The sequence below is a fragment of the Heterodontus francisci genome, chromosome 2 (assembly GCF_036365525.1).
Source record: "Heterodontus francisci isolate sHetFra1 chromosome 2, sHetFra1.hap1, whole genome shotgun sequence".
In the NCBI taxonomy this organism is placed as follows: Eukaryota; Metazoa; Chordata; class Chondrichthyes; order Heterodontiformes; family Heterodontidae; genus Heterodontus; species Heterodontus francisci.
The window spans coordinates 41,534,217-41,561,602 of NC_090372.1; the positions used below are offsets into that span (position 1 = coordinate 41,534,217).

Sequence of the window (27,386 nt, forward strand, 5' to 3'; positions counted from 1 at the left end):
ATAACCAAATATTGAAGCAGAGTCGATAAATTCCTTTAAAAGGGAATCAGATAATTACTTGAAAAAGAGGAATATTTACAGAATAGGGAGGGAGTGAAGAAAAGGATAGGCTGGAGAAAAACACCAGTGCACATTTGGTGGCCTGAATGACCTGTTTGAGTTGTGACAAAGATTTTATGCAAACAGTTCTATTCCAGTTCCTTCTGCATCATGCAGCAGTACAAATATATATACTGAATGATTGTTCCGTCACACACTCCTAATCCAAAATCCAAACATTTCAAACCTATGGGATGCCACACAACAGGACAAATTCAAATATTAGAACAACTAATTCCACAGGGCAGGGAAACATATTTAGCAATTTGAAAACATAGAAATTGCAGAGTTTTTTTTTTGCTCCTTCAGTTCAGTGAACAGTATCAACTAACATGACAGACAGGATAGAAAGACTGTCAGCTGTGTTCAGGCGTAGCTTCCAAAATAGATTCAGGCCAAAGGTGGACTGGAACAAACGAACATGCTATCCCATCTGAACTTTGGTTGGGGGGGGGGGGGTGGCGGAGGGGGAGAAATGGAGGTAAAATAAACTCAGCTCTGGCAGATTTACACAGATATTTTATATTAATGTATGGTGGACAGCTAGCTGCTGGTAACATCCTACATTACACAAAAGTGTCGACAATTCAGAGGTACTTGATTGGAATGTGCTTTGGAACATTGGGGTGAGAACATAAATGCCCTTTTTTAAAGTGGTATCACAATATTAATATTAAGAACATAATAGGAACAGGAGTAGGCCAATCGGTCCCTCGAGCCTGCTCGGCCATTTAATAAGGTAATGACTGGTCTGATTGTGGTCTTAACTCCACTTTCTTGTGTGCCCTCCATAACACTCGACTCCTTTGTAGATCAGAAACATGTCTCACTCAGCCTTGAATATATTCAATGACCCAGCCTCCACTGCTCTTTGGGGAAGAGAATTCCAAAGATTAACGACACTCAGAAGAAATTCCTCCTCACCTCAGTCTTCAATGGGACACCCTTATTTTGAAAGTGTGCACACAGTTTTAGATTCCCCCAAGTGTGGAAACATCGTCGCAGCATCTACCCTGTCAATGCCCGTCAGAATCTTCTTGTTTCAATAAGATCACCTCTCATTCTTCTAAACTCCAATGGGTATAGGCCCAGCTTGCTCAACCTTTCCTCAGAAGACAACCTCTTCATCTCAGGAATTAGCCTCATGAACTGCTTCCAATGCAAGCATATCCCTCCTTAAGTAAGGAGACCAAAACTGCACAAAGGACTTAGGAGCAGGATTAGGCCATTTGGCCTTTAAGCCTGCTTCACCATTTGATAAGATCATGGCTGATCTGGTTGTGATCTCAACTCCACTTTCCTGTCTGCCCCTATAACCCTTGACTCTCTTGTCTACCAAAAATCTATCTAACTCAGCCTTGAATAAATTCAATGACGCAGTCTCCAGTGCTTCCTGGAGAAGAGAATTCCACAGACTAACGATCCTTTGAGCAAAGAAATTCTCATCTCCATCTTAAAAGCGAGACCTCTTATTCTTAAACTGTGCCCCCTAGTTCTAGTCTCCCCCACAAGAGGAAGCATCCTCCTGGTATCCACTCAATCAAGTCCCCTCAGGACCTTACATGTTTCAATAAGATCACCTCTTACTCTAAGCTCCAATGGGTACAGGCCCAACCTGTTCAACCTTTCTTCCTAAGATAAGCCCTTCATCCCCAGGATTAGTTAAGTGAACCTTCTCCGAACTGCTTCTAACACAATTATATCATTTTTCAAATAAAAGAGAGTAAAATTGTACACAGTACGCCAGATGCGATCTCACCAAGGCCCTTACAGCTGCAGTAAAACTTCCCTTTTATACTCGATTCCCCTTGCAATAAACACCAACATTCCATTTGCCTTGCTAATCACTTGCTGTACCTGCATACTAACTTTTTGTGATTCATGTACCCAGATCCCTCTGAACCACCATGTTCTGCAACCCCTCTCCATTTAAATAATATACTGCTGTTCTATTCTTCCTGCCAAAGTGGACAAGTTCCCATCTTCCCACATCATACTCCATCTGCCAAATATTTGTCCACTCACTTTAATCTACCTATAATCCTTCTGTAGACTCTTAACGTCCGCTTGAAAACTTACTTTCCTTCCTATCTTGGTGTCATCAGCAAATTTAGCTACCATACATTTGGTCCCTTCATCCAAGTCATTGACATAAATTGTAAATAGCGAGGCACCAGCACTGATCCCTGTGGCACTCCACTAGATACAGCTTGCCAACCTGAAAAAGAGGCATTTATCCCTACTCTCTGCTTCCTGTTAGCTAACCAGTCCTTTATCCATGCTAATATGTTACCTTCGACACTATGTGCTCTTATTTTGTATAGTAACCTTTGATGTGGCACCTTATCAAATGCCTTTTGGAAATCCAAGTGCACCACATCTACAGGTTCCCCTTTATCCACCTTGCTTGTTACTTCCTCAATGAACTCTAATAAATCAGTTAAATAAGATTTCCCTTTCACAAAAACATATTGACTCTGTCTGATCCCAGTATGATTTTCTAGGTATCCTGCTATAACCATAATAATGGATTCTGGTAATTTTCCTAGAACACATTAGGCTAACTGGCCTATAGAAGGGTCACTGACCTGAAACGGTAACTCTGCTTCTCTCTCCACAGATGCTGCCAGACCTGCTGAGTATTTCCAACATTTCTTGTTTTTATTTCAGATTTCCAGCATCTGCAGTATTTTGCTTTCATATTGCTATAGTTTCCTGCTTTCTGTCTCCCTCCTTTACTGAATAAAGGTGTTATATTTGCTATTTTCCAATCTGCTGGGCCCCTTCCAGAATCTAATGAATTTTGGAAGATTATAATCAAAGACTATTATGGGCGGCACAGTGGCGCAGTGGTTAGCACCGCAGCCTCACAGCTCCAGCGACCCGGGTTCAATTCTGGGTGCTGCCTGTGTGGAGTTTGCAAGTTCTCCCTGTGTCTGCGTGGGTTTTCTCTGGGTGCTCCGGTTTCCTCCCACAAGCCAAAAGACTTGCAGGTTGATAGGTAAATTGGCCATTTCATTATAAATTGCCCCTAGTATAGGTAGGTGGTAGGGAAATATAGGGACAGGTGGGGATGCGGTAGGAATATGGGATTAGTGTAGGATTAGTATAAAATGGGTGGTTGATGGTCGGCACAGACTCGGTGGGCCGAAGGGCCTGTTTCAGTGCTGTATCTCTCTCTCTCTCTAATTATCTCTGAAGCCACTTCTTTTCAGACCCTAGGACCCTTGGGGATGCGGTGGCATAGTGGTATTATCACTGGACTAGTAACCCAGGGTATTGCTCTGGACATAGGTTCGAATCCCACCATGGCATAAGGTGGAATTTGAATCCAATTAATAAAAATAAAATCTGAAATTAAAAGCTAGCCCAGTGATGGCCATGAAACCATTGACGATTATTGTAAAAAACCATCTGGTTTACTAATGTCCAGTCTGGCCTACGTGCGACTCCAGGCGCAATGTGGTCGACTCTGAAATGGCCTATCAAGCCATTCAGTTGTACCTAACCACCAAGAGGTCAACAAGGAATGAAACCAGAAGGACCACCCAGCATCGACCTAGGCACCGGAAACAACAACAGCAAACGTAGCCCTGTCAACCCTGCAAAGTCCTCCTTACTAACATCTGGGGGCTTGTGCCAAAGTTGGGAGAGATGTCCCACAGACTAGTCAAGCAACAGCCTGACAGTCATACTCACTGAATCATACCTAACAGACAATGTCATAGAAACATAGAAAATAGGAGGAGTAGGCCATTCGGCCCTTCGAGCCTGCTCCGCCATTCATTATGATCATGGCTGATCATCCAACTCAGTAACCTCTTCCCGCTTTCTCCCCATACCCTTTGATCCCTTTAGACCCAAGAGCTATATCTAACTCCTTCTTGAAAACATACTATGTTTTGGCCTCAACTGCTTTGAGGTAGCAAATTCCACAGGCTCACCACTCTCTGGATGAAGAAATTTCTCATCTTAGTCTTGAAAGGTTTACCCTGTATCCTTAGACTATGACCCCTGGTTCTGGACACCCCCACCATTGGGAACATCCTTCCTGCATCTACCCTGTCAAGTCTTGTCAGAATTCTATAGGTTTCTATGAGATTTCCCCCCTCACTCTTCTGAACTCCAGTGAATATAATCCTAACCGACTCAATCTCTCCTCATACGTCAGTCCCGCCATCCCAGGAACCAGTCTGGTAAGCCTGCGCTGCACTCCCTCTATAGCAAGAACATCCTTCCTCAGATAACGGTCACCACCATCCCTGGGTCTGTCCTGCTGGTGGGACAGGACATAACAGAGGTGGCGGCACAGTGGTATACAGTCTGGAGGGAGTTGCCCTAGGAGTTCTCAACATTGACTCCAGACCCCATATAGTCTTATGGCATCAGGTCAAACATGGGTAAGGAAATCCCCTGATTACTACCTACCCCCCCCCCCCCCCCCTCAGCTGATGAATCAGTACTCCTCCATGTTGAACAGCATTTGGAGGAAGCACTGAAGGTGGCAAGGGCGCAGAATGTACTCCAGGTGGGGGACTTCAATGTCCATCAAGAGTGGTTCGTAGCACCACTACTGACCAAGCTGGCCGAGTCCTAAAGGACATAGTTGCTAGACTGGGTCTGCAGCAGGTGGTGAGGCAACCAAGAGGGAAATGTATACTTGACCTCGTCCTCACCAATCTGCCTGCTGCAGATGCATCTGTCCATTACAGTATTGGTAGGAGTGACCACCGCATAGTCCTTGTGGAGACAAAGTCCTATCTTCACATTGAAGATACTCCTTGTTGTGTTGTGTGGCACTACCACCATGCTAAATGGGATAGATTTCAAACAGATGTAGCAATGCAAAACTGTGCATTCATGAGGCACTGTGGACCATCAGCAGCAGCAGAATTGTACTCAACCACAATCTGTAACCTCATGGCCCGGCATATCCCCCATTCTAACATTACCATCAAGCCGGGGGACCAACCCAGATTTAACGAAGAGTGCAGGAGGGCATGCCAGGAGCAGCACCAGGCATACCTCAAAATGAGGCGTTAACCTGGTGAAGCTACAACCTAGGACTACATGCATGCCAAACAGCATAAGCAGCATGCAACAGACAGAGCTAAACGATGCCATAACCAACAGATCAAATCTAAGCTCTGCAGTCCTGTCACATCCAGTCGTGAATGGTGGTGGATAATTAAACAACTAACAGGAGGGGGTGACTCCACAAATATTCCCATCCTCAATGATGGGGGAGCCCAGCACATCAGTGCAAAAGAGAAGGCTGAAGCATTTGCAACAAATTTCAGCCAGCAGCGCAGAGTGGATGATCCATCTCGGCCTCCTTCTGAAGTGCCCAGCAACACAGATGCCAGTCGTCAGCCAATTCGAGTCACTCCATGTGATATCAAGGAACAACTGAAGGTACTGGATTCTGCAAAGGCTATGGGCCCTGACAAATGTCCGGCAATAGTACTGAAGACCTGTGCTCGAGAACCTGCTGTGCCCCTAGTCAAGCTGTTCCAGTGCAGCTACAACACTGGCATCTACCCAGCAATGTGGAAAATTGCCCAGGTATGTTCTGTACTCAAAAAGCAGGACAAGTCCAACCAGGCCATCAGTCTACTGTGAATCATCAGTAAAGTGATGCAAGGTGTCGTTGACAGTGCTATCAAACGACACTTGCTTAGCAATAACCTGCTCAGTGACGTTCAGTTTGGGTTCTGCCAGGGCCACTCAGCTCCAGATCTCATTACAACCTTGGTTCAAACGCGGACAAAAGAGCTGAACTCAAGAGGTGAGGCGAGAGTGACTGCCTTTGACTGAGTATGGCATCAAGGGGCCCTAGTAAAACTGGAGTCAATGGGAATCAGGGGAAAACTCTCCACTGACTGGAGTTGTACCTAGCGCAAAGGAAGATGGTTGTGGTTGTTAGAGGTCAAGCATCTCAGCTCCAGGACATCACTTCAGGAGTTCCTCAGGGTAGTGTTCTAGGCCCAACCATCTTCAGCTGCTTCATCAATGACCTCCCTTCAATCACAAGGTCAGAAGTGGGGACGTTCGCTGATGATTGTACAATGTTCAGCACCATTTGCGACTCCTCAGATACTGAACAAGTCTGTGTAAAAATGCAGCAAGACCTGTACAATATCCAGGCTTGGGCTGATCGTAGCAAGTAACATTCGCACCATACAGGTGCCAAGCAATGACCATCTCCAACAAGGGAGAATCTAAGCATTTCCCCGTGACATTCAATGGCATTATGATCACTGAATCCCCCACAATCAACATCCTGGGGGTTATCATTGACCAGAAACTGAACTGGAGTCGCCATATAAAATCCGTGGCTTGATTGGCACCCCATCTACAAACATTCACTCCCTCCACCACTGACAGTAGTGTGTACCATCTACAAGATGCACTGCAGCAACGCACCAGGGCTTCTTAGACAGTACCTTCCAAACCCACAACCTCTGCCAACTAGAAGGAGAAGGGCAGCAGATGCATGGGAACACCACCAAGTTCCCCTCCAAGCTACATACCATCCTGATTTGGAACTATATTGCCATTCTTTCACTGTTGCTGGGTCAAAATCTTGGAACTCCCTTTCTAACATTGTGGGTGTACCTACCCCACATGGACTTCAGCAGTTCAAGAATGCAACTCACTACCACCTTCTCAAGGGCAATTAGGGATGGGCATTAAATGCTGGCCTAGCCAGCGATGTCCACATCCCAGGAAAAAAAAAAATGTAGGCCATCTGATCCTGGAGACTTCTCAGCCTTTAGGTCTAATAGTTTTCCCAGCACCTTTTCCCTGGTGATGGTGATTGTTAAGTTCCTCCCTCCTTTTCACCTCTTGATTTTCAAGTATCTTTGGCAGGTTTTCTAAATCTTCTACTGTGAAAAACAGACAAAATACCTACTCAATGCCTCCATTTGTTTGTTTTCCATTATCAATTCCCCAGACTCTCTCTGGAGGACCAATTGTTGCTTACTCTCTTCCTATTTAAATACTTAGGGAAACTCTTACTGCCTGTTTTTCATATTGCTAGCTGGTTTTCTCTCATACTCCAATTTCTCCCTCTTAATTATCTTTTTCATCATTCTTTGCTTGTTCTTAAAATCTGTCCAATCTTCTGGCCCAGCACTAATCTTTGCAGATTTGTACTGTGTTTCTTTTAATTTGATACTATCCTTAATTTCCTTATTTAGCCACAGATGATGTAACCTTCTCAAAGACTTTCTTTCTTTCTCACTGGGATAAATCTTTTCTAAGAGTTATTAAATATCTCCTTAAATGTCTGCCACTGCATCTCTATTTGTCCTACCTTTTAACCTAGCTTCCCAGTTCACTTTAGCTAGCTCTGCTTTCATACGCTTGTAATTACCTTTATTTAGGTTTAAAACACTAATCCTAGACCCATACCTCTCCTTTTCAAACTGAACGTGAAATTCTATTATGTTATGATCGCTGTCACCTACAGGTTCTTTACCATGAGGTTATTGATTAATCCTGTCTCATTGCAAATTACCAGGTCTAGAATAGCCTGCTCCCTCGTTGGCTCTAGAACATACTGCTCTAAGAAACTGTTGCGAATACACTCTATGAACTAATTTTCCAGGCTATCTTTGCCAATCTGATTCACTCAATGTACATGTAGATTAAAGTCACCCATGTATTGCAGTACCTTTCTTATACGCTCTATTTATTTCTCCCTGTATAATCTGTCCTACAGTGTAGCAACAGTTAGGGGACCTATAAACTACTCCTACAAGTGCCCTCTTGCATTTCCTATTTCTTATCTCTACCAAAACTGATTCTACATCTTGCTTTACCAAGCAAAGGTCATCTCTTGCTACTGTATTAATGACATCCTTAATTAACAAAGCTATACCACCACTTTTTCCGAGCTTCCTGTCTTTTCAAAATGTTGAATACCCATCAATATTCAAGTGCCAGCCTTAGTCACTTTGCAACCATATTTCTGTAATGGCTATCAGGTCATACATATATATTTCTATCCATGCCAACAATTTATCCATTTTGTTACAAATGCTGCATGTATTCAGATACAGAGCCTTTAACTCTTCTTTTTATCATTTCTGCAATCTTTGGCCTTATCTGCTGAAACATTCTTATGTTTGTACACTCTGTCCCTTCCTGTCATACTCTCGTTATTACTCAAATCGTTACCCTGTTCTATTACCTCATTGTTTCCCTTTGATTTACCATATCCCCTCTCATGATCCCTTCCCCCCACTATTTAGTTTAAACCCTCTCTACCACTTTAGTTAAACAACTCACCAGAACATTGACCCAGCACAGTTCAGGTGAAGACCAGCTCAACAGTACAGCTCCCACTTTCCCCAGTACTGGTGCCAGTGCCCCATGAATCAAAACCCATTTCTATCACACCAGTCTTTGAGCCGTGCATTCACCTCTCTAAAATTTGCTTGTGACTCAGGTAATAATCCACAGACTATTACCTTTGAGGTTCTGCTTTTTTAAATTTAACCACTAGCTGCTCATAGTCCCTATGCAGAAACTTTTCCCTAGTCCTATCTATGTCATTGGTACCCACGTAGACCATGATAACTGGATTCTCCCCCTCCCACTACAAGTTCCTTTCCAGCCCTGAGATGATGTCCCAAATTCTGGCACCGGGCAGGCAGCACAGCCTTCTGGACTCTCGCTCTTGGCCACAGAGAACTGTGTCTACCCCTATGACTATATCATCTTAAAGGCCTGCTCGGGTCTGCAATTGAAATCCGACCCAAGCCCGACCTGGCCCAAGTTCTTTGATTTTTTTCCAGCGCCCGACCAGACCCGAATTAAGTTATATTAAAGAGGTTGTGTTCTACTTTGGATGGAATCACTCACTGCAGAATAGTACGGAGTCCGGATGCACGTTTCCCACCTTGATGTCCTGGCTGTTCAAATCTGGAAGCTTTTCCCTCCCTGACCAAAAGGCAGCACTGTGTCCAACCTGGCCCGGCCCGGCCCGACCCGACCCCGATTGCCGGACCCCGGAAGAGAGACCTAACCTGAACCTGACATGTCGTCGGATCTGGTTGGGTTTGGGTCAGGTAGTGACGCTCTATATCATCTGCTACTCCCACTAATTTCCTGTTCACTCCCCCTGCACCACGGTGCCATGGTCAGTTTGCTCATCCACTCTGCAGCCCTCGCTCTCATCCATGCAAGCTGAAAGGACCTCAAACCTGTTAGACAATTACAAGGGTTGAGGCTCCTCTACTTCTGCCCTCTCGATCCCCTTACCTGCCTCACCTACCTACCACTCTGCTGACCCTGACCAAATCAGAAGACGCTATCCAATGGGGTGCGACTGCCTTCTGGAACAAAGTGTTCAAGTAACTTTCCCCCACCCTGATGCATTGCAGTGTCTGTAGCTCGGCCTCCAGCTCATCTACTCTGAGCCGAAGTTCCTCGAGCCATAGTCACTTATTGCAGATGTGGTTGCCATGGATCACATTGGTGTCCACGAGCTCCCACATACTGAAGCTGCAACACATCACCTGCCCTGCCATCCTAACTGTGTGTGCTAAATAACTAATTAATTATTTTTAATTTTAATTAATGCCTCTCTTCATCGGCGCTTACTGTTCTAATTTAAACCATGGTAATACAATAAACCTTACCACTTAAAGATAAAACAAAACAGTAGACTCACCAACTTCTTACTTCCCTTTTGCTTACGTTTCTTAATTAATTAGAAGGTAGCTCTGTAAAATTTAATTTTTAATTTACGTTTTTCTAATCTCCAGCTATTAACACACGCACCCTAATAGTTATGTACTAACCTAGCTGTTTACAGATACTCCCCAAAAGCAGTAACTCACCGACCAATCACCTTAGAGTTTTCCCATGATGTCACTGTGTCAAGGTTGCCCTCTTTCTGTGAAGCAATTTGCATCTTCTACAGCAACTGGAGGCTGAAAAAGGAGTACTTCTTTCCCGTCTGCACTGAATTCCCAGGTGAACCAAATTCCCATTTCACACTCTGACTGCATTTCACTCAGGCAAAGTCTCCTCTCTGAATGCCCCTTATGCAAGGTGCGGCCTCATCAATGCCCTGTACAGTTGTAGCAAGACTTCCCTACTTTTATACTTCATCACCTTTGCAATAAATGCCAACATTCCATTTGCCTTCCTAATTATTTGCAGTACCTGCGTGCTAACTTCTTGTGATTCATGTACGACACCCAGATCCCTCTGCAATCTGCAGTCTCTCTTCATGCAAATAATATTCTGCTTTTCTATTCTTTCTGCCAAAGTGGACAATCTCACATTTTCCTGCATTATACTCCATCTGCCAAATTGTTGACCACTCACTTAACCTATCTATTTCCCTTTGCAAACACTTTGTGTCCTCCTCACAACTTGCTTTCCTACCTATCTTTGCATCGTCTGCAAATTTGGCTACAATACACTCAGTCCCTTCATCCAAGTCACTAATATAGACTATAAATAGTTGAGGCCCCAGCACTGATCCTGTGGCACCCCACTAATTACTGTTTGTCAATCTGAAAATGCCCCATTTATCCTGATTCTCTTTCCTGTGAGTTAGTCAATCCTCTATCCAGGCTAATATATTACCCCCAACACCATGACCTCTTATCTTGTGTAGTAACCTTTTTGTGGCACCGTATCAATTTTGGAAATCCAAATACACTACATCTACTGATTCCCCTTTATCCACCCTGCTTGTTACATCCTCAAAGAATGCTAAAATATTTGTCAAATGCTATTTTCCTTTCATAAAACCATGTTGACTCTGCCTGATTGTATTATGATTTTCTAAATGTCCTGCCTACTACTTCCTTAATAATGAATTCTAGCATTTTCCCAAAGATTAACTGACCTACAGTTTCCTGCTTTCTGTCTCCCTCCTTTCGTGTAAAGAGGTGTTATATTTGTGGTTTTCCAATCTACTGAGACCTTCCCAGAATCTAGAGAATTTTGGAAGATTAGTCAATGCATCCACTACCTCTGCAGCCACTTCTTTTAAGACGCTAGGATGGAGGCTATCAGGTCCAAGGGACTTGTCAGCCTTTAGTCCCATTAGTTTACCTTGTACTTCTTCTATCGTGATTGTTTTTAAGTTCCTCCCTCCCTTTTGCCTCTTGATTTTCTGCCATTCCTGGGATGCCTTTTATGTCTGTTGGACAGGTGCAAGGGCTGAGGCTCCTCCATTACCACTGTCTGGACCCCCATACCTGTCTCACTCAGTCACACTCTCCTGTCCCAGAGAACAGACCAAATCTGAAGTACCTAACATAAGGGGTGTGTTTTACCTGGACGCTTTGTTCCAGGAGGCACTTTCTCCCTCCCTGATGCATCGCAATGTCCAAATCTCGGACTCCGGCTCATCAACTCTGAGCCGAAGTTTCTCGACCTGCACTTACTGCAGATGTGGTTGCAGTGGATCATATTGGTGTTCACTAGCTCCCACATGCTACATCTGCAATACATCACCTGCCCTGCCATCTCTACTGTGTTTTATTTAATTAGTTTAATTTAATTTAATTAATTCAAATAAAAATACTGATAAACTACTTAATATAACTACAAGTTAACTAGTTAAGCTACAAATTTAATACTTGTATTTCCCCAGTACCAGTTTAAACTACCGCCTTAGTTGAGAAAGAAAAAAAACCTTAAAACTCACCAATCACCTACCTGCTCTAATTAATGCCTCAACAGCTCTCAGGCCTCACTGTCTCCAGTTCCCTTTCTTAGATCACTGCTTATTCTGAACAGGACCTCCTCCCTCACTGCACTGAATTCCCACACTTAAATTCCCGAGTTCAGCACTCTGTTGCGCAGAACTTCATGCTACTAAATATTTTTATTTTACAAATTTACAAATACAAATTTTTAAATTGGCATAAGTACAGAAAACAGCGAGTCACGGTAAATGGTTGTTTTTGAAACTGGAGGATGGTAGACAGTGGCGTTCCCCAAGGTTCAATGCTAGGACCACTGCTTTTTTAAAAATATATGTAAAAAATGACTTGGATATTAGAATACAAAGTAAAGTTTCAAAATTTGCTAATGATATCAAACTTGGTGGTGTGGCAGACAGTGAGGGTGATACCAATCAACTGCAATATGACAGATAGGCTAGCAGAATGGGCAGAAAAGTGGCAGATGGGATTTAATACAGAGATGTGTTAGTTTGGCAGAAGGGATAGGGAGAGGCAGTATAGACTAAATGGCACAGTTCTAAAGAGTGAAAAAGAACAGAAGGACTTGGGGATGCATGTGCATCAATCTTTGAAGGTGACAAAACATGAGAGTAGTTAGCAAAACATATGGGATCTTGTGCTTCATAAATAGAGGTATGAGTACAAGAGCAGGGAAGTTATGCTGAAGCTGCATAAAGCTCTCGTTAGGGCATAACTAGAGTACTGTATCCAGTTCTGGTCACTACACTTTTAAGAAGGATGTGAGCATCCGAGAGAGAGTGCAGAGGAGATATACCAGAATGGTTCCAGGGATGAGGGATTTTAGCTACAAGGTTAGGCTGGAGAAGCTGGGCTTGTGCTCCTTGGAGCAAAGGAGAATGAGGGGAAATTTGATAGAGACGTACAACATTATGGCAGTTTTAGATAAGGTAGGCAAAGAAATGCTGTTCCCATTAGCTGATGGTACAAGGACTAGGGGAGACAGAATTAAGGTTTTGGGCAAGAGATGCAGGGTGGATGTGAGGAAGAACTTTTTTTTTTTACACAGTGAGTGGTAATGACCTGGAACGCACTGCCTGTGAGGATGGTGAAAGCGGAGACGATGAATGAGTGCAATTGGATGGGCACTTGAACGAAATAAACTTGCAAGCCTACGGGGATAGAGCAGGGAATGGGACTGATTGGATTGCTCAAGACAGAGCCAGTGTGGACTTAATGGGCCGAATGGCCTCCTTCTGTTGGTGTAATGACTGACTCTAAACAGTACCATCGAGCAGGCCTGTCTAAGCACATCTCCATGGGCTGCATAGCTGTGCATCATAGAAGCTGCAGCCAAATGAAACATAAAATCACCATTTCTATTAAACTGTGCATGTCTCAAGTCGCTGAAACAACCAGATCTTGGCACCTGTCATGAAAACCCCCACCTGCCAAGAATGAGGCATATTAATTTTGTCATTTGAACATCAATTTTAAACTGTTGCTGGAGTAAAGAGATGACATGTTTAAAGAGATCAGCAGTGGATGGAAAAACATTTGCATACTTAGAGACAGTGCTTGGAGAGACAAAAGAATTGCTCACTGAGTCAATTAACAGAGACTGGGCTGGGAAATGGTGATCCACATTTTGTCGGGTAAGAGACAGCACTACACCCACCCACCGAGACTTTGGAATCCACAAGCGCTGGCGTTTGTTTAAAAAGTCACATGACTAACCTGCTAGCCCAAGTCTGGTTTTGAACTGCTCACAGGACAGTTTGGGTAAGACTGCAGATTGCATCTAAACTTGGAACAATAGCCTCTCTCCTGTCTGGCTCTCTCTCTTTCAATAATCTCCAGATCCAATGAAGTCACTTAAACCACAAGAGAAAAGACTCCTACGTCGAAACAAGTTTTAAAGCATGCACTGGGCCCCAACGAAATGGGGCAAGCGCAGGAAAATTTAATAGGATTCCTGAGGGTTATCAGGGTTTTGTGTCTGAAGGTAGAGTAACCCAGAACCCCTCGAGAGGGGCAAGCAAGCACATAGTAATCCTCAGGGACACAGGGGCCACTAGAGTGCAGTAAACATCAGAATGGTGGAGAATGTATTGGAGGACAGTGTACATTTACACCGGGTGCACTTGGAGGGCAACCTAGTTTCGGGACCATTGACCTTAGGGATTGTCCCTAGTTTGCCTGTGGACAGGGTTGACCTGCTCCTAGGTAATGATCTGATGGGGACGAAGATGGTAGTTTCACCAGTAGTGAAAGATACACTGCAGGAGGTCAGAGAGACAGGGCTGTGGCAGGAGACAATCCCCTGCCGTTTCCCTGAATGTGTAGTGAATCAGGCCATGATCAAACCTGCTCCCCTAGAGAAAACTGAATTGGCACTGCAGGCAGATGACCATGAAGTCTGTCTGTCTAAGACTTTCTTTGGAAAGTTAGACCCAGGGAATGAGTTAAATGGATCTTCCCTAGCTGAGGCTCAGCAAGCTGACCCAGTATTGACAGTGTTAGCATAGGCTGCCCAGTCCAAAATTGAAGCAGAGGGAGTCCCTGATCAGTACCTCATTCTTTAGATGGTAGCAATGAGGAAGTGGAGTTCTCCTCACAGACCTGAGAGCAAGGGGTGGACAGTGGTTCACCAGTTAGTGGTGTCACAGAGGTACCGGAGAGAAATATTAAGAATGGCCCATGAGATTACAGTGGCTGTACATGTCAGTATACGAAAAACCAAAATCTACATAAGACGGCAGTTTGACTGGCCAAAACGCCACAAAGATGTGGTGGAGCACTGTAGGAGTTGCCACATGTGCTAGGTTAAGGGGAAACCCTAACCTACAGTGAAATCTGCACCCCTAAGTCCTGTATCAGTGTTCGTTGGACCCTCCAGCAGAGGGCTGGTGGACTGTAAGGGATCCCTGCCGAGAACAAAAGAGGACAAGCAGGCACAAGGCTGGCAAAAGGTTAGAAAGGAAGGAGGAAAAAAGGACAAAGGCGGCAGGTTAAAGAGAGTCCAGGAGGAATCCCAAATGGAAACCCCTACTGTCTGGTCACCCAATCCCGAAATGTTTGAAAAGTTAGACCCCACATCCCCCTATGTAAATGCAGGCACTAGAAGTACCCCACCAGTGTTGCTAACAGCATCTACAGGAACCTGCAGAGACAAAGGAAGTCCTCATATTAGACATCTCTGCCACTCACCATAGTCACAATGGTTTTCAAACTGTGTGTTGGGAGACCCTGTAAATGTTGACACACAACAATTCACATTTATATAGTGCCTTTAACACAATAAAACTTTCCAATGTGCTTCACAGGAGCGTTTTAAAGTAAATTTTGACACCGAGTTATGCAAGGTGATATTAGGGTAGATGGCTAAAAGCTTGGTCAAAGAGTTGGGTTTTAAGGAGCATCTTAAAGCAGGAAAGAGGGGTAGAGGAGGAGAGGTTTAGGGAGGGAATTCCAACATATAGGACTTGGCAGCTAAAGACACGGCCACCAATGGTACAACATTTGAGATGCCCTAGAGGCCAGAATTAGAGAGAGAGGCAGCTATCTCAGTGTGCTGTGGGGCTGGAGAAGCGTACAGAGATAAGGAGAGGTGAGGTCACAGCGGGATTTGAAAACAAGGATGAGAATTTTATTTTATTTTTTTAAATCGACAGCGTTGCGCTTAACTGGAGCCAATGTAGGTCAGCAAGCACACGTGAACAAGACTTGGTGTAAGGACATGGGCAGCAGAGTTTTGATATCAAGTTTACAGAGCAGAACATGGAAGGTCAGTCAGGAGTGCATAGGAATGGTCAACTCTGGAAGTAACAAAGACATGGATGAGGGCTTTAGCAGGCGAGCTGAGACAGGGGCCAAGCCAGGTGATGATACAGAGGTGGAAATAGGCAGTCTTAGCAGTGGTGACATCACTTAGTGACATTCCTGTGGATTCTTTATCAGAAATGTACCAAAGGATGCAATGCAATGAGATTGGCATCCTGACAACCTTTTTTAATGAGATTTTCATTTCTACATATCAGCTTGGCACAGCAGCTAGGATTTTCACCCAAATCCGAATTAGTGGGTTCAAGTCCGATACAGGACTTCAGTGCATACGTAGACCAAAACTTCAGTGCTGTACTGAGGGATTGCTATATTGTCACAGCTGTCATCTTTAGACTGAGATACTGGAACTGAGGCCCCATCTGCTGGGGGTAAGAGGCTGCAGAAGATCTTTGGGTACTAATGAAAGAATAGCACGCCGTTCTCTCAGTATCCTGACCAACATTCCTGACTCAACCAACATCACCAAAATATTTTTAATTCATCATTCATTCACCAAAATAGCTGTGAGGAAGTCCATAACATAATAAAATGCCAAGGTAATGCACAGGATTGTAATCAGACAAAAATTGACCAAGCTAAAGAAGCCATTAGGGCAGGTGACCAAACATTTTGTCAAAGAGGTAGATTTTAAAGAAGGAAAGGTTTAGGGAGGAAATTCCAGACTTGGGGTCTAGAAAGCTCAAGGCATGGTTATCAATAGTGGGCGAAAGTATTCAACGATTCAAAACGGCTAGAAGAGGTTTCAGAGTTAGGGAGGGGCTCACTCACAGAATCTCAGAATTGTTACAGCACAGAAGGAGGCCATTCAGCCTGTTGTATCTATGCTGGCTCTCAAAAAGCAATTTACCTAGTGCCACTCCTCTGCCTTCTCCCCTGCACATTTTTCTTTTTCAGATAACACTCCAATACCCTCCTGAATGCCTTGATTGAACCTGCCTCCACCACACTGTCAGGTAGTGTATTCCAGATCCTAAATACTCACTGAGAGAAGAACGTTTTCCTTATGTCGCCATTGCTTCTTTTGCCAACACCTTAAATCTGTGCCCTCTTGTTCTCGATCCTTCCACCAATGGGAAGTTTTTCCCTATCTACTCTGTCTAGACCCCTCATGATTTTGAACACCTCTATCAAATCTCCTCTCAACTTTCTCCTCCAATGAAAACAGTCCCAAACTATCAACGTAACCTAATCCCGGGAACAATTCTCATGAATCTTTTCTGCACATAGTCTAATACCTTCACATCTTTCCTAAGGTGTGGCACCCAGAACTGGACACAATACTCCAGTTATCAAGCGAGTGTTCCATACAAGTTTAACATAACTTCCTCGCTTTTGCACTCTATGCCCGTTAATGAAGCCTAAGATGCTGTATGCTCTATTCACTGCTCTCTCAACCTGTTCTGCCTCCTGCAATGATTTACGCACATATACACCCAGGTCCCTCTGCTCCTGTACCCCCTTTAGAATGGTACCCTTTATATTGTCTCTCAATCTTCCTGCTACCAAAATGAATCACTTCACATTTCTCTGCATTAAATTTCAGATGCCACTTGTCTGTTCATTCCACTGACCTGTCTGTCTTTTTACAAGTCCTACACTATCCTCCTCACAGTTCACAATGTTTCCAAGTCACCAAGGGATTTACACACAAGGATGAGTTGAGTTTTAAAATCGAGGTGTTGCAGGACCAGTAGCCAATGTAGATCAACGAGAATAGGGGTGATAGGGGATTTGGTGCGAGTTCGGATACAGACAGAACAAATCTACAAAACTCAAAACATCAACTTTCTTCACAAATTCTAACTGATTTGCTATGTATTATCACTGTGTTTTGTATTCCTACTTAAATGCCACTGCTATTGACCTGATTCGCTGCACTTTGCACCGACACTGAGTACCTCAGATGCAGTACAAGCCGCAGCTTCAACTTTCCTACAATTGTGAGGAAGTGAATGGCGCCGCCCAGTCAGCCCATCCGCTGGGCAAGGAAGTTCAGTCCCGCTCCGGGGGCCAGTAAACAGCAACCCCCCACCCCAAGCAAGGGCACAGTGCCCCCGGCCACTTACCTCCTCCCCGGCAGCAGTTGTTAAATAGCTCGAGTAACAGCGCGCTGTGCGCCACAGCACCGCCTCCTGCTCACTCTCCGCACCGGCCTCGCCGACAGCTTCCATCGCCAGACCCTCCACCGAACAGCCTGTCCCGTCCTCCTCCTCCTCTGTTTCTTCTTCCTCCTCCCCCTGTCTACTGACCCGGCCGCTCGGCCTACCACGGGAACCGGGACCTACAGTTACCGCAGGAGCTCGAATACGCTCTTCCTCCATCGTCCACAATCACGGAGGCGGCCCAAGCCCCGCCCTCTTTCTGTTAGGCTCAGGCCCCACCCCTTCCAGGCCGGACAGGCCCCGCCCTCTGGCTGTTCGGCTCAGGCCACACCCCTTCCAGCCAAGCCAGGACCCGCCCTCTGCCCGGCTCAGGCCACACCCCTTGCAGCCAAGCCCAGTCTCAGGCCCCGCCCTCTTTCTGCCCGGCCCAGGCTCAGGCCCCGCCCTCTTTCTGCCCGGCCCAGGCTCAGGCCCCGCCCCCTTCCAGACCGTCTGCTCCGCTCCCTTCCAGCTGGGCAAAGTTGTACCAATCAAACAAGAACGAGAGGATTTCTATCCAGCATCTGCACTATTTTGCTGTGATTTCTACACAAAGTTGCCTTAAGTACATTTGCACGTGGCTTCAGCAAGACTGCACTGGTTACATGGCTTGGCTGAAACTAAACTGTCGTTTCGCGGAAAAACTGCATGCACAACAGTGAGCGGACTACCAAAAGGTACAAATCAGTTTCCAACATCCAGTGTCTACATCAGGCACAATTAAGTTAAATAAAGTGGAAGGATTCCTTTATTCCTTCACAGAGCAAAGCTTTCTCTGCCCTGGCAACATGCTTCTACCCCAAACAAAAACAAGAAATGCTGGATTCACTCAGCAGGTCTGGCAGCATCTGTGGAAAGAGAAGCAGAGTTAACGTTTCGGGTCAGTGACCCTTCTTCGTAACCCCAACTACTTGCTCAATATCAAGAACAATTTTATTTACCTATCTAATAAATATATATAGAATTGGTTAGGACTCTGTCTCATGTATAATTATGTATCTTTTTCAAAACAGAAGTTCCTGTTAATGGAATTCTTTCACTTTTTACTTCCAGTTGATCAGATGGTTTACATACCTGAGCAAGATAGCTTCTCTCATACATTTTGTGGTTTCCTGGTGATACTGGCTCATCTGTTTCTAAACTGACCTGTTCTATAGTTTGTGCCCATGTCTACAAGGAGTTATAGAGTCATTATGGCATTGAAGGAGGCCATTTGGCCCAACGAGTCCATGCTGGCTCTCTAGAGAAATACAATTAGTCCCATTCATCTACTCTATCCCCATAACCCTGCAAGTTTATTTCCCTTGAGTGCCCATCCAATATCCTTTTGAAATCATTATCTCCGCTGTTATGGTATCTGAGGAGAACATGACTTGTTACAGTCTTAGTTAAATGCATGTGAATATTTTTGAGAGTGCTAGAAAACCTCAGGGGAGAAGGCAGGGAAATTGCACTAGGTGAATTGCTCATTCGGCGAGCAGGGGTGAATGGCCTCCTTCTGTGCTGTAATAATTCTGTAATTCTGTTTGTTGTGCTGTTGTGATAACCACAGCAGGCTATCTTTAAGACCCTGTGTGTGACTTGATGTGAGCCTATTTATATTGGCTCCCTCGAATAACTAGGGCCAAACACCCACACAGACACAAACTTGTGCTATCTTTTGTGTCAACCCAAACCAAACATGGTGTCAAAAGCGGCGGATTGCTGACATGTTGGATAGTAGCCTGAGAGATTCACATCGTCTCTTCACACAAAGTTTGTCGGAGTAGTGAGTACCGTCTGAGTGACTTACCCATGTAGTCAAAATGGTGTGTTGCCAGATTCCAGCACCGCAGCTGATGTGCGTGCTGCAAGGTGATCTTAGAGGTGAACTGGAAAGTTTTTGAAGTATTCTGTCAAGATTATCTAGTGGCTACAGAACTGGATAAGAAGCTAAAGACAATCCAGATGGCTACCCTGGGGGCTGTAATATGTCAGGAGTGCAAAGGGAGACTGAGCATGCTTGGAATGCGTGAGGATGATGCAAGAGAGCCAAGCAAGATACTTGACAAATTATCTGAACATTTTGCACCTCACCTGCAAGGAATGTTTTGTATGACTGATACATTTTTCATTGTGCCAGCCAGCAGCCAAATGAGAGTGTTGACCAGTTTGTGGTCCGATTGAGACAGTTAGTTGAGCCCTGCAAGTTTGTTACACTACTTGACGAAATGTTGAGAGATAGGCTGGTGCTAGACTGTCCAGATAAACGGGCTCAAGCCAGATTGTTTAGACAGCAGGATACAGTATTTGATCTGAAGAAGGCTATTGCAGACCTTGAAGTTAGTGAGGCTGCTCATCAGCAACTCAAAGTTGTTGGAGAGCAAGAAGAGATGCACTACAGCCATGTCAAGTTATCTTCCAAGTCCAAGACAAGGTCAGCAGGCTCCTCAAAGCAGACTTACGGCGTGAAGAAATGCCTGCAAAAGACATCACACAGCCAAAGGCCTACACAAAGAAGCCACAAGATTTCCAACATGTGTCCCTAGTGTGGAGAAAGTCATGGAAAAGGATGAGAAAAATGTCCAGCGTATGGAAAGGTCTGCAGGAAATGTGACAAGGTGAACCATTTCCAGGCTGTCTGCAAAAGGAAAGCTTTAGCACTACATCAAGTACAGGATGATAATGAGATGTCAGATTCAGAGGATGAGACATAAGCTATTGAGGAAGTTGGAGCTCTCCACATTCATGATGAAGGAAAGAAATTAACCGTACCATTATTTTGTGGCAAACAACTGATAGTGTGCCAAGTTGATTCAGGAACAACATGCAGTGTCATATCATTTAGGCAGTTGTGTGAGACTGATAAGACAGGACATCCAATGCTAAGACCTAGCATGACAAAGATTAGACTCTATAATGGAACTAATATTCCTGTAAGAGGAGAGCGTGATCTTTCTGCCAACATAAGGGTTGTGTGCACAAGGTCACTTTCAAGGTAGTGGATGTGCAACAGATGCCTCTTCTGTCAAGCAAAACATCACTCCAGATGGGATTGATTACAATAAATACCCTAGAGACATTGAAGGAAGTTAAACAGATGTAATCAACGAGTATGCCAATGTTTTCGAAGGCTTAGGCTGCCTTCCAGGGGAGTATCACCTCGACATAGATGTCACAGTACCTCCAGTGAAGTATGCAGCTCGTAAAGTAGCTACTCCCTTGAAGCAGGAACTGAAGCAGAAGTTCTGTAAACTTGAAGAATGGCGAATCCTTGTCAAAGTTACACAACCATCAGTGCAGTCATTGTGAAGAAGCCTAACAAACTTTGAATCTGTATTGTCCCTAGGGACTTGAATGAGGCTCTGAACCACCCACACTATCCTATTCCCACTGTAGATGACATCCTACTGAGGCATTCTAAAGCCCATGTCTTCTCAGTTCTTGATGCAAAAGATGGATTTTGGCAAATGAAACTAGATGAAGAGAGTAGTCTTCTCACAATGTTTGCTACACCCTATGGCCGCTATAGATGGGCACATATGCCGTTTGGGATATCAACAGCCCTGGAAGAGCTTCAATGATGCAGTATGAAATTATTGAAGGCTTGGATGGTGTTGATGTCATAACTGATGGCTTTCTGATATTTGGCAGTGGTGACACCCACCAGGAAGCAGCAGCAGACCATGGCAAGAACTTAGATAAGTTCCTGCAGAGAGCAAGAGAAGTCAACTTGAACAGCAAGAAGCTTCAACTTCATCTCATCAGTGCCTTATATGGGACACATACTGACAGGGGATGGCCTACATCCAGATCTGGACAAAATAAAGGCCATCATGGCGATGCCAGTCACTAAAGACAAGAAGGCAGTGCAGCATCTTCTTGGGTGTGTTGCATACCTGACAAAGTTCCGATCCAAACTGTTTCAGGTTGCAAAGCCACTAAGGAGATTGATGGACAAAGATGTTCACTTTGAGTGGCTAGAACACCATGTTCAAACACTACATGAGATCAAACAACTTCTCATGCAAGCTCCAGTGTTGAAGTACTACAGCCTGCATGAAGAGGTCACAATCCAATGTGATGCATCAGAGAAAGGACTTGGAGCCACCCTTCGTCAGAGTGGCCAGCCAGTTATCTTTGCGTCACGAGCCTTGAGCAAAGCAGAGTGCAACTATGCTCAAATAGAGAAGGAATGTTTGGCCATAGTCGTCAGTTGCGAGAGGTTTGACCTTTACATACAAGGGGAGGAAGGTCATGGTGCACGCTAATCACAAGCCACTTGTTCCAATCTTCAGCAAAGCCATTCACAGTGCTCCACAGAGGCTTCAAAGAATGATGCTGAGATTACAGAACTACCAGCTAGATGTCAAGTACTGTCCTGGGAAGAGATGTGCATAGCTGATGGGTTGAGTAGAGACTACATATATGAATCCCATAACAGAAAGGCTGATCAAATCTATGATGAAATAGTACAGATTGATCAAGCAGACTATCCGAAAGTGATTGATGTAATATCCATCCATCTCCAGAAAGAGACTTTGAGGGATCAGACATTACAAATACTGGCATCCATGGTGATGAATGGATGGCCAGATGAAAGAGCAGTCTCAGTTCGAGAGTACTTCAATTTCAGAGAGAAGATAACAGTGCAGAATGGAATTCTTTACAAGGGAATGAAAGTCATTGTACCTAAAGCAATGGTGTCACTGATGTTGGAGAGAATCCACAACAGTCACTTTAGAGTAGGCGCTTGCATCAGACGAGCCAGAGATGTTCTTTTCTAGCTGGGAATGGTTGCACAACTGAAAGACAAAGTAACACAATGTAGCACGTGCAATGCTTTTCAGACAAAGCAGCAGAAAGAGCCAATGTTGTCATATGACATACAGTCACGTCCCTGAAGTGTTGTGTCACACGATCTGTTTAGCTACTGGAGTGAGGACTACTTGATAGCAGCAGATCACTAGTGATTACTGAAAGGTGGATAGACTAACAGGTGACACCACAGCTGCAGCAAGTCAAACACACACGGGTCCAGTTTGCAAGATATGACAGGCCAGATAGGGTGATAACTGCCAATGGGCCCCAATTTGTGGCAAGAGAGTATGAAGAATTTGCATGAACCTGGCAGTTTGAGCATATCAGGGGCTACCATTGACCAGAAACTGATTTGGAGTAGCCATATAAATACCATGGCTACAAGAGCAGGTCAGAGGCTAGGAATCCTGCGGCAAGTAACTCACCTCCTGACTCCCCAAAGCCTGTCCACCACCTACAAGGCACAAGTCAGGAGTGTGATGGAATACTCTCCACTTGCCTGGATGGGTACAGCTCCAACAACACTCAAGAAGCTCGACACCATCCAGGACAAAGCAGCCCGCTTGATTGGCAACCCATCTACAAACATTCACTCCCTCCACCACTGACGCACAGTGGCAGCAGTGTGTACCATCTACAAGATGCACTGCAGCAACGCACCAAGACTCCTTAGACAACACCTTCCAAACCCGCGACCTCCACCAACTAGAAGGACAAGGGCAGCAAATGTATGGGAACACCACCACCTGCAAGTTCCCCTCCAAGTCACACAACATCCTGACTTGGAACTATATCGCCGTTCCTTCACTGTCGCTGGGTCAAAATCCTGGAACTCCCTTCCTAACAGCACTGTGGGTGTACCTACCCCACATGGACTGCAGCGGTTCAAGAAGGCAGCTCACCACCACCTGCTCAAGGGCATTTAGGGATGGGCAATAAATGCTGGCCTGGCCAGCGATGCCCATATCCCATGAATGAATAAAAAAAAAATCACAACATCGTCACTACACAGCCAGAGCAACGGGAAGGCTGAATCAGCAATGAAGATAGCAAAGAATATTCTCAAGGAAACTTCAAGAGAAGAGCGAGATGCCTGCTTGGCAGTCCTAGATTGGTGCAACACGCCCAATGAGAGTGGAAGCAGCCTGATACAGGATGTCTCATCGTACCAGCCCCTACTACCTACACCTGAGAAATTACTGAAACCACATGTAGTAGAAGGAATAGCTGAGAACATTCAACACAGAAAACAACAAGCAAAGAAGCAATATGACAAAACTGGGGATAGGACAGCCAGTCAGAATCCAGCCAGACAGTCAAGGCCTTGAATGGAGGGTAGGCTGGTGTAAAGACAAAGTAGGACCCAGATCTTACCTACGTCAGACAGAGACAGGATAAGTCTACAGGAGAAATCGTAAATTCCTGAGACTGATGGATGAACTGATACAACCTCTTGCTCAATCTGGGCCGGTGAGTCAGCCCACGAGAGAATCATCGAGAAGCAGATCGGATGACGGCTCAAAGTGGAGAGAGTAAGGAAAACCCTTCCCATGCACTAGCAATGGGTAGCACACCCGTCATAGCTGAGACTGACAAACACCAGCTTCAGAAACATGAAGGAGCATCTGCATCCACAAGACCTAGAGCAGAGAAATCAACAGTCACAACATCTGTGACTGCAGCACAGCAAAGCTGGCTGACTAGGTCCACCAGATCAAGGCAGAATATCAAGATGACAGCCAAATATAAGCAGTTTTTCAGCTGAGCGTGCCTACTAGAACATAGGGAATTCTTTTATAAAGATCAAGTTTTTTTTTAATGGTCTATTCAGCATTGAGAACAGTTGCTAAAGAGAACACTGGATACACATTTATTGATGCACAAAGACTAAGTTTTATTGACTCATTGAACTGAAAAGAACACTATGAACAACAAAAGATTCAGTTGAAAAAACATATCATTCACTTGTTATGAATATACATACATTTGTTGTTTATTATTGTGCTGTAATTGGGATCAATGTGCAGTTTTACTTTTATTCTTTTGGACAATATTTTTTTTTAAAAAGCAGTATGTGAGGAGAACATGACTTGTTTGCTGTGCTGTTGTGATAACCAGAGCAGGCTACCTTTTAAGACCCTGCGCGTCACTCGATGCGAGTCTATTCATATTGCCTCCCTCTAGTGGCTAGGGCCGCATACCCACACAGATACAAGAAAATAAAGATGGATGCTTACAGAGTGAAGCACGTTAGCATGCTGAAACTTGTACTGCCTTTTGTGTCAACCAAACCAAATATTGCTACTACCACCCTCGTAGGTAACAAATTCTAGGTCATTAACCTCACTGCATGAAACAATTCTTCCTCACCACCTCTCCCCCACCCCCATACACCTTAAATCTGTATCCCCTAGTCCTTGTACCATATATCAAATCTCCCCTCATATGCCTTTGCACCAAGGAGAACAACCCCAGCTTCTCCAATCTAACCTTGTAGCTAAAATCCCTCATCCCTGGAACCACTTTGGTAAATCTCCTCTGCATCTTCTCAGGGACCCTCACATCCTTCGTAAAGTGTGGTGACCAGAACTGGAAGCGATACTCTAGTTTTGGTCTAACCAGAGCCTTATAAAGGTAGCAAAACTTCCCTGTTTTTGTACTCAATACCTCTATTTATGAAGCCCAAGAGCCCATAGGCTTTGCTAATTACTCTCTCAATAGGTCCTGCCACGTTCACAGATCTACGCACATGAACTCTTAGGTCCCTCTATCCCTGCATACTCTTTAGAACTGTGCCATTAAGTCTACATCACCTCTCCCTATCCCTTCTGCCAAAATGCATCACCTCACACTTCTCTGTATGAAACTCCACCTGCTACTTGTCTGTCCATTAGGCTACCCCAGCTATGTCCTGTTGTAGTTGATTGGTGTTATCCTCACTGTCTGCCACACCTCCAAGTTTGGTAAAATCAGTAAATTTTGAAATTTTGCTCTGTATTCCATTATCCAAAAATAGATATATATCAAAAAAGTAGTGATCCTTGCACTGACCCTTGGGGAACTGTCTACAATCCTCCAGTCTGAAAAGCAACCATTTACCAAGACTTGCTATTTTCTGTCCTTAAGCCAATTTTTTAATCCAAACTGACACTGAACCTCCTATGAGCCTTAATTTTGTTAACCATCCTTTTATGTTGTACTTTGTCAAACACTTTCTTAAAATCCATATAGACAACATCCATTGCTTTCTCTTCATCGACTTTCTCTGGTACTTCACCAAAAATTCAATTAGGTGTGTCAAGTACAATTTTCTTTTTACAAATCCGTGCTGGCTCTCCTTAATTCACTCAAACCTGTCCAAGTGCCTGTTGATTTTTTTCGCCTGATTATAGTTTCTAAAATATTACACACCACTGATGTTAAACTGACCAGCCTGTAGTTACTAGGAATGACTTTACACCCTTTCTTGAATAAGGATGTCACATTTGCCACTCTCCAATCCTCTGACACCTCTTCCGTATATAGGGAAGATTGGAAGATTATGGCAAGCCCTTCTGCCAGCTCCACATCCACTTCCTTTAGCAACATGGGATGCAAGTCATCCAGATCGGACAACTTATCCGCTCTAAGCATAGCCAGCCTTTCCAGTACATCCTTTCAATCAATTTTCACCTATTACCTCTACTTCTACCGATATTTTGTCAGCAGCTTCTTCCTTAGTAAGCACCAATACTCATTAAGTATTCTAGCCTTGCCCTGTGCCTCTAAGCATATATCACCGTCTTTGTCTCGAACAGGTCCCTCCCCACCTCTTTTACCCGCTTACTATTTACATGCCGGTAGAAGATTTTTGGATTCTCTTTTATGGTAACTGCCATTCTATTCTCATATTCTCTCTTTGCCAGTCTTATTTTGCTCTTCACTTCCCCCCTCAACTTATCGTATTTGGCCTGTTTTCGCTTGAAGAATTCACCTGACCTGATTTATACACGCTCTTTTTTTGTTTCATCATATTCTCTATCTTCCTCATCATCCAAGGATCCCTCGCTTTAGTTCTCCTTTATTTCTCCCTTGTTGGAATGGACCTAGCATATACTTCAAACATCTCCTCCTTAAAGGTCACCCATAGTTCTGTTACCATTTTTGCTGTCAATCTTTGCTTCAATTTTATCCTGACTAGATCTGCTCTCATCCCATTGAAGTTAGCTCTCTTACAATTAGATTGTTCCTTGCTCTTTTCTATGACTAATGTAAACCTTATTATACAATGATCACTCTTACTTACCAAAGTGTTCCCCCACAGATGCTTGATCCACTTGGCCCACCTCATTCCCCAGCACCGGATCCAGCAATGCCTCCCTCCTAGTTGGACCGAGACCATGCTGGCCAGGGAAGTTCTCCTTAACATATTTCAGAAATTCCTCCCCTTCTTTCCCCTTTACTCTAACATTATCCCAATTGATATTTGGATAACTAAAGGCCCTAATATCTCCACTCTATAGTTCTGTGATTTACCTGCAGATTTGCCTCTCTATCTTTCTCTCACCATTTGGAGGCCTATAGAATATCCCTAGTACAAAGAACAAAGAAAATTACAGCACAGGAACAGGCCCTTCGGCCCTCCAAGCCTGCGCTAATCCAGATCCTCTATCTAAACATGTCGCCTATTTTCTAAGGGTCTGTATCTCTTTGCTTCCTGCCCATTCATGTATCTGTCTAGATACATCTTAAAAGACGCTATCGTGCCCGCGTCTACCACCTCCGCTGGCAACGCGTTCCAGGCACCCACCACCCTCTGCGTAAAGAACTTTCCACGCAT

General features: G+C 44.4%; 1 protein-coding gene across 2 annotated transcripts in view; it reads right to left on the reverse strand.

The window, feature by feature from the left end:
- LOC137384025 (biogenesis of lysosome-related organelles complex 1 subunit 4-like) overlaps positions 1 to 18,000 on the reverse strand; it is a 31,660-nt gene extending 13,660 nt beyond the window's left edge. The window contains exon 1 of one of the 2 annotated variants that reach the window (XM_068057599.1): positions 17,693 to 18,000. In XM_068057599.1, coding sequence (XP_067913700.1) covers positions 17,693 to 17,947 — 255 coding nt within the window. In that variant the 5' untranslated portion in view covers positions 17,948 to 18,000. The remainder of the gene's footprint in view (positions 1 to 17,692) is intronic. The other variant, XM_068057593.1, reaches the window with a different exon arrangement.
- Positions 18,001 to 27,386: the final 9,386 nt, after the last annotated feature.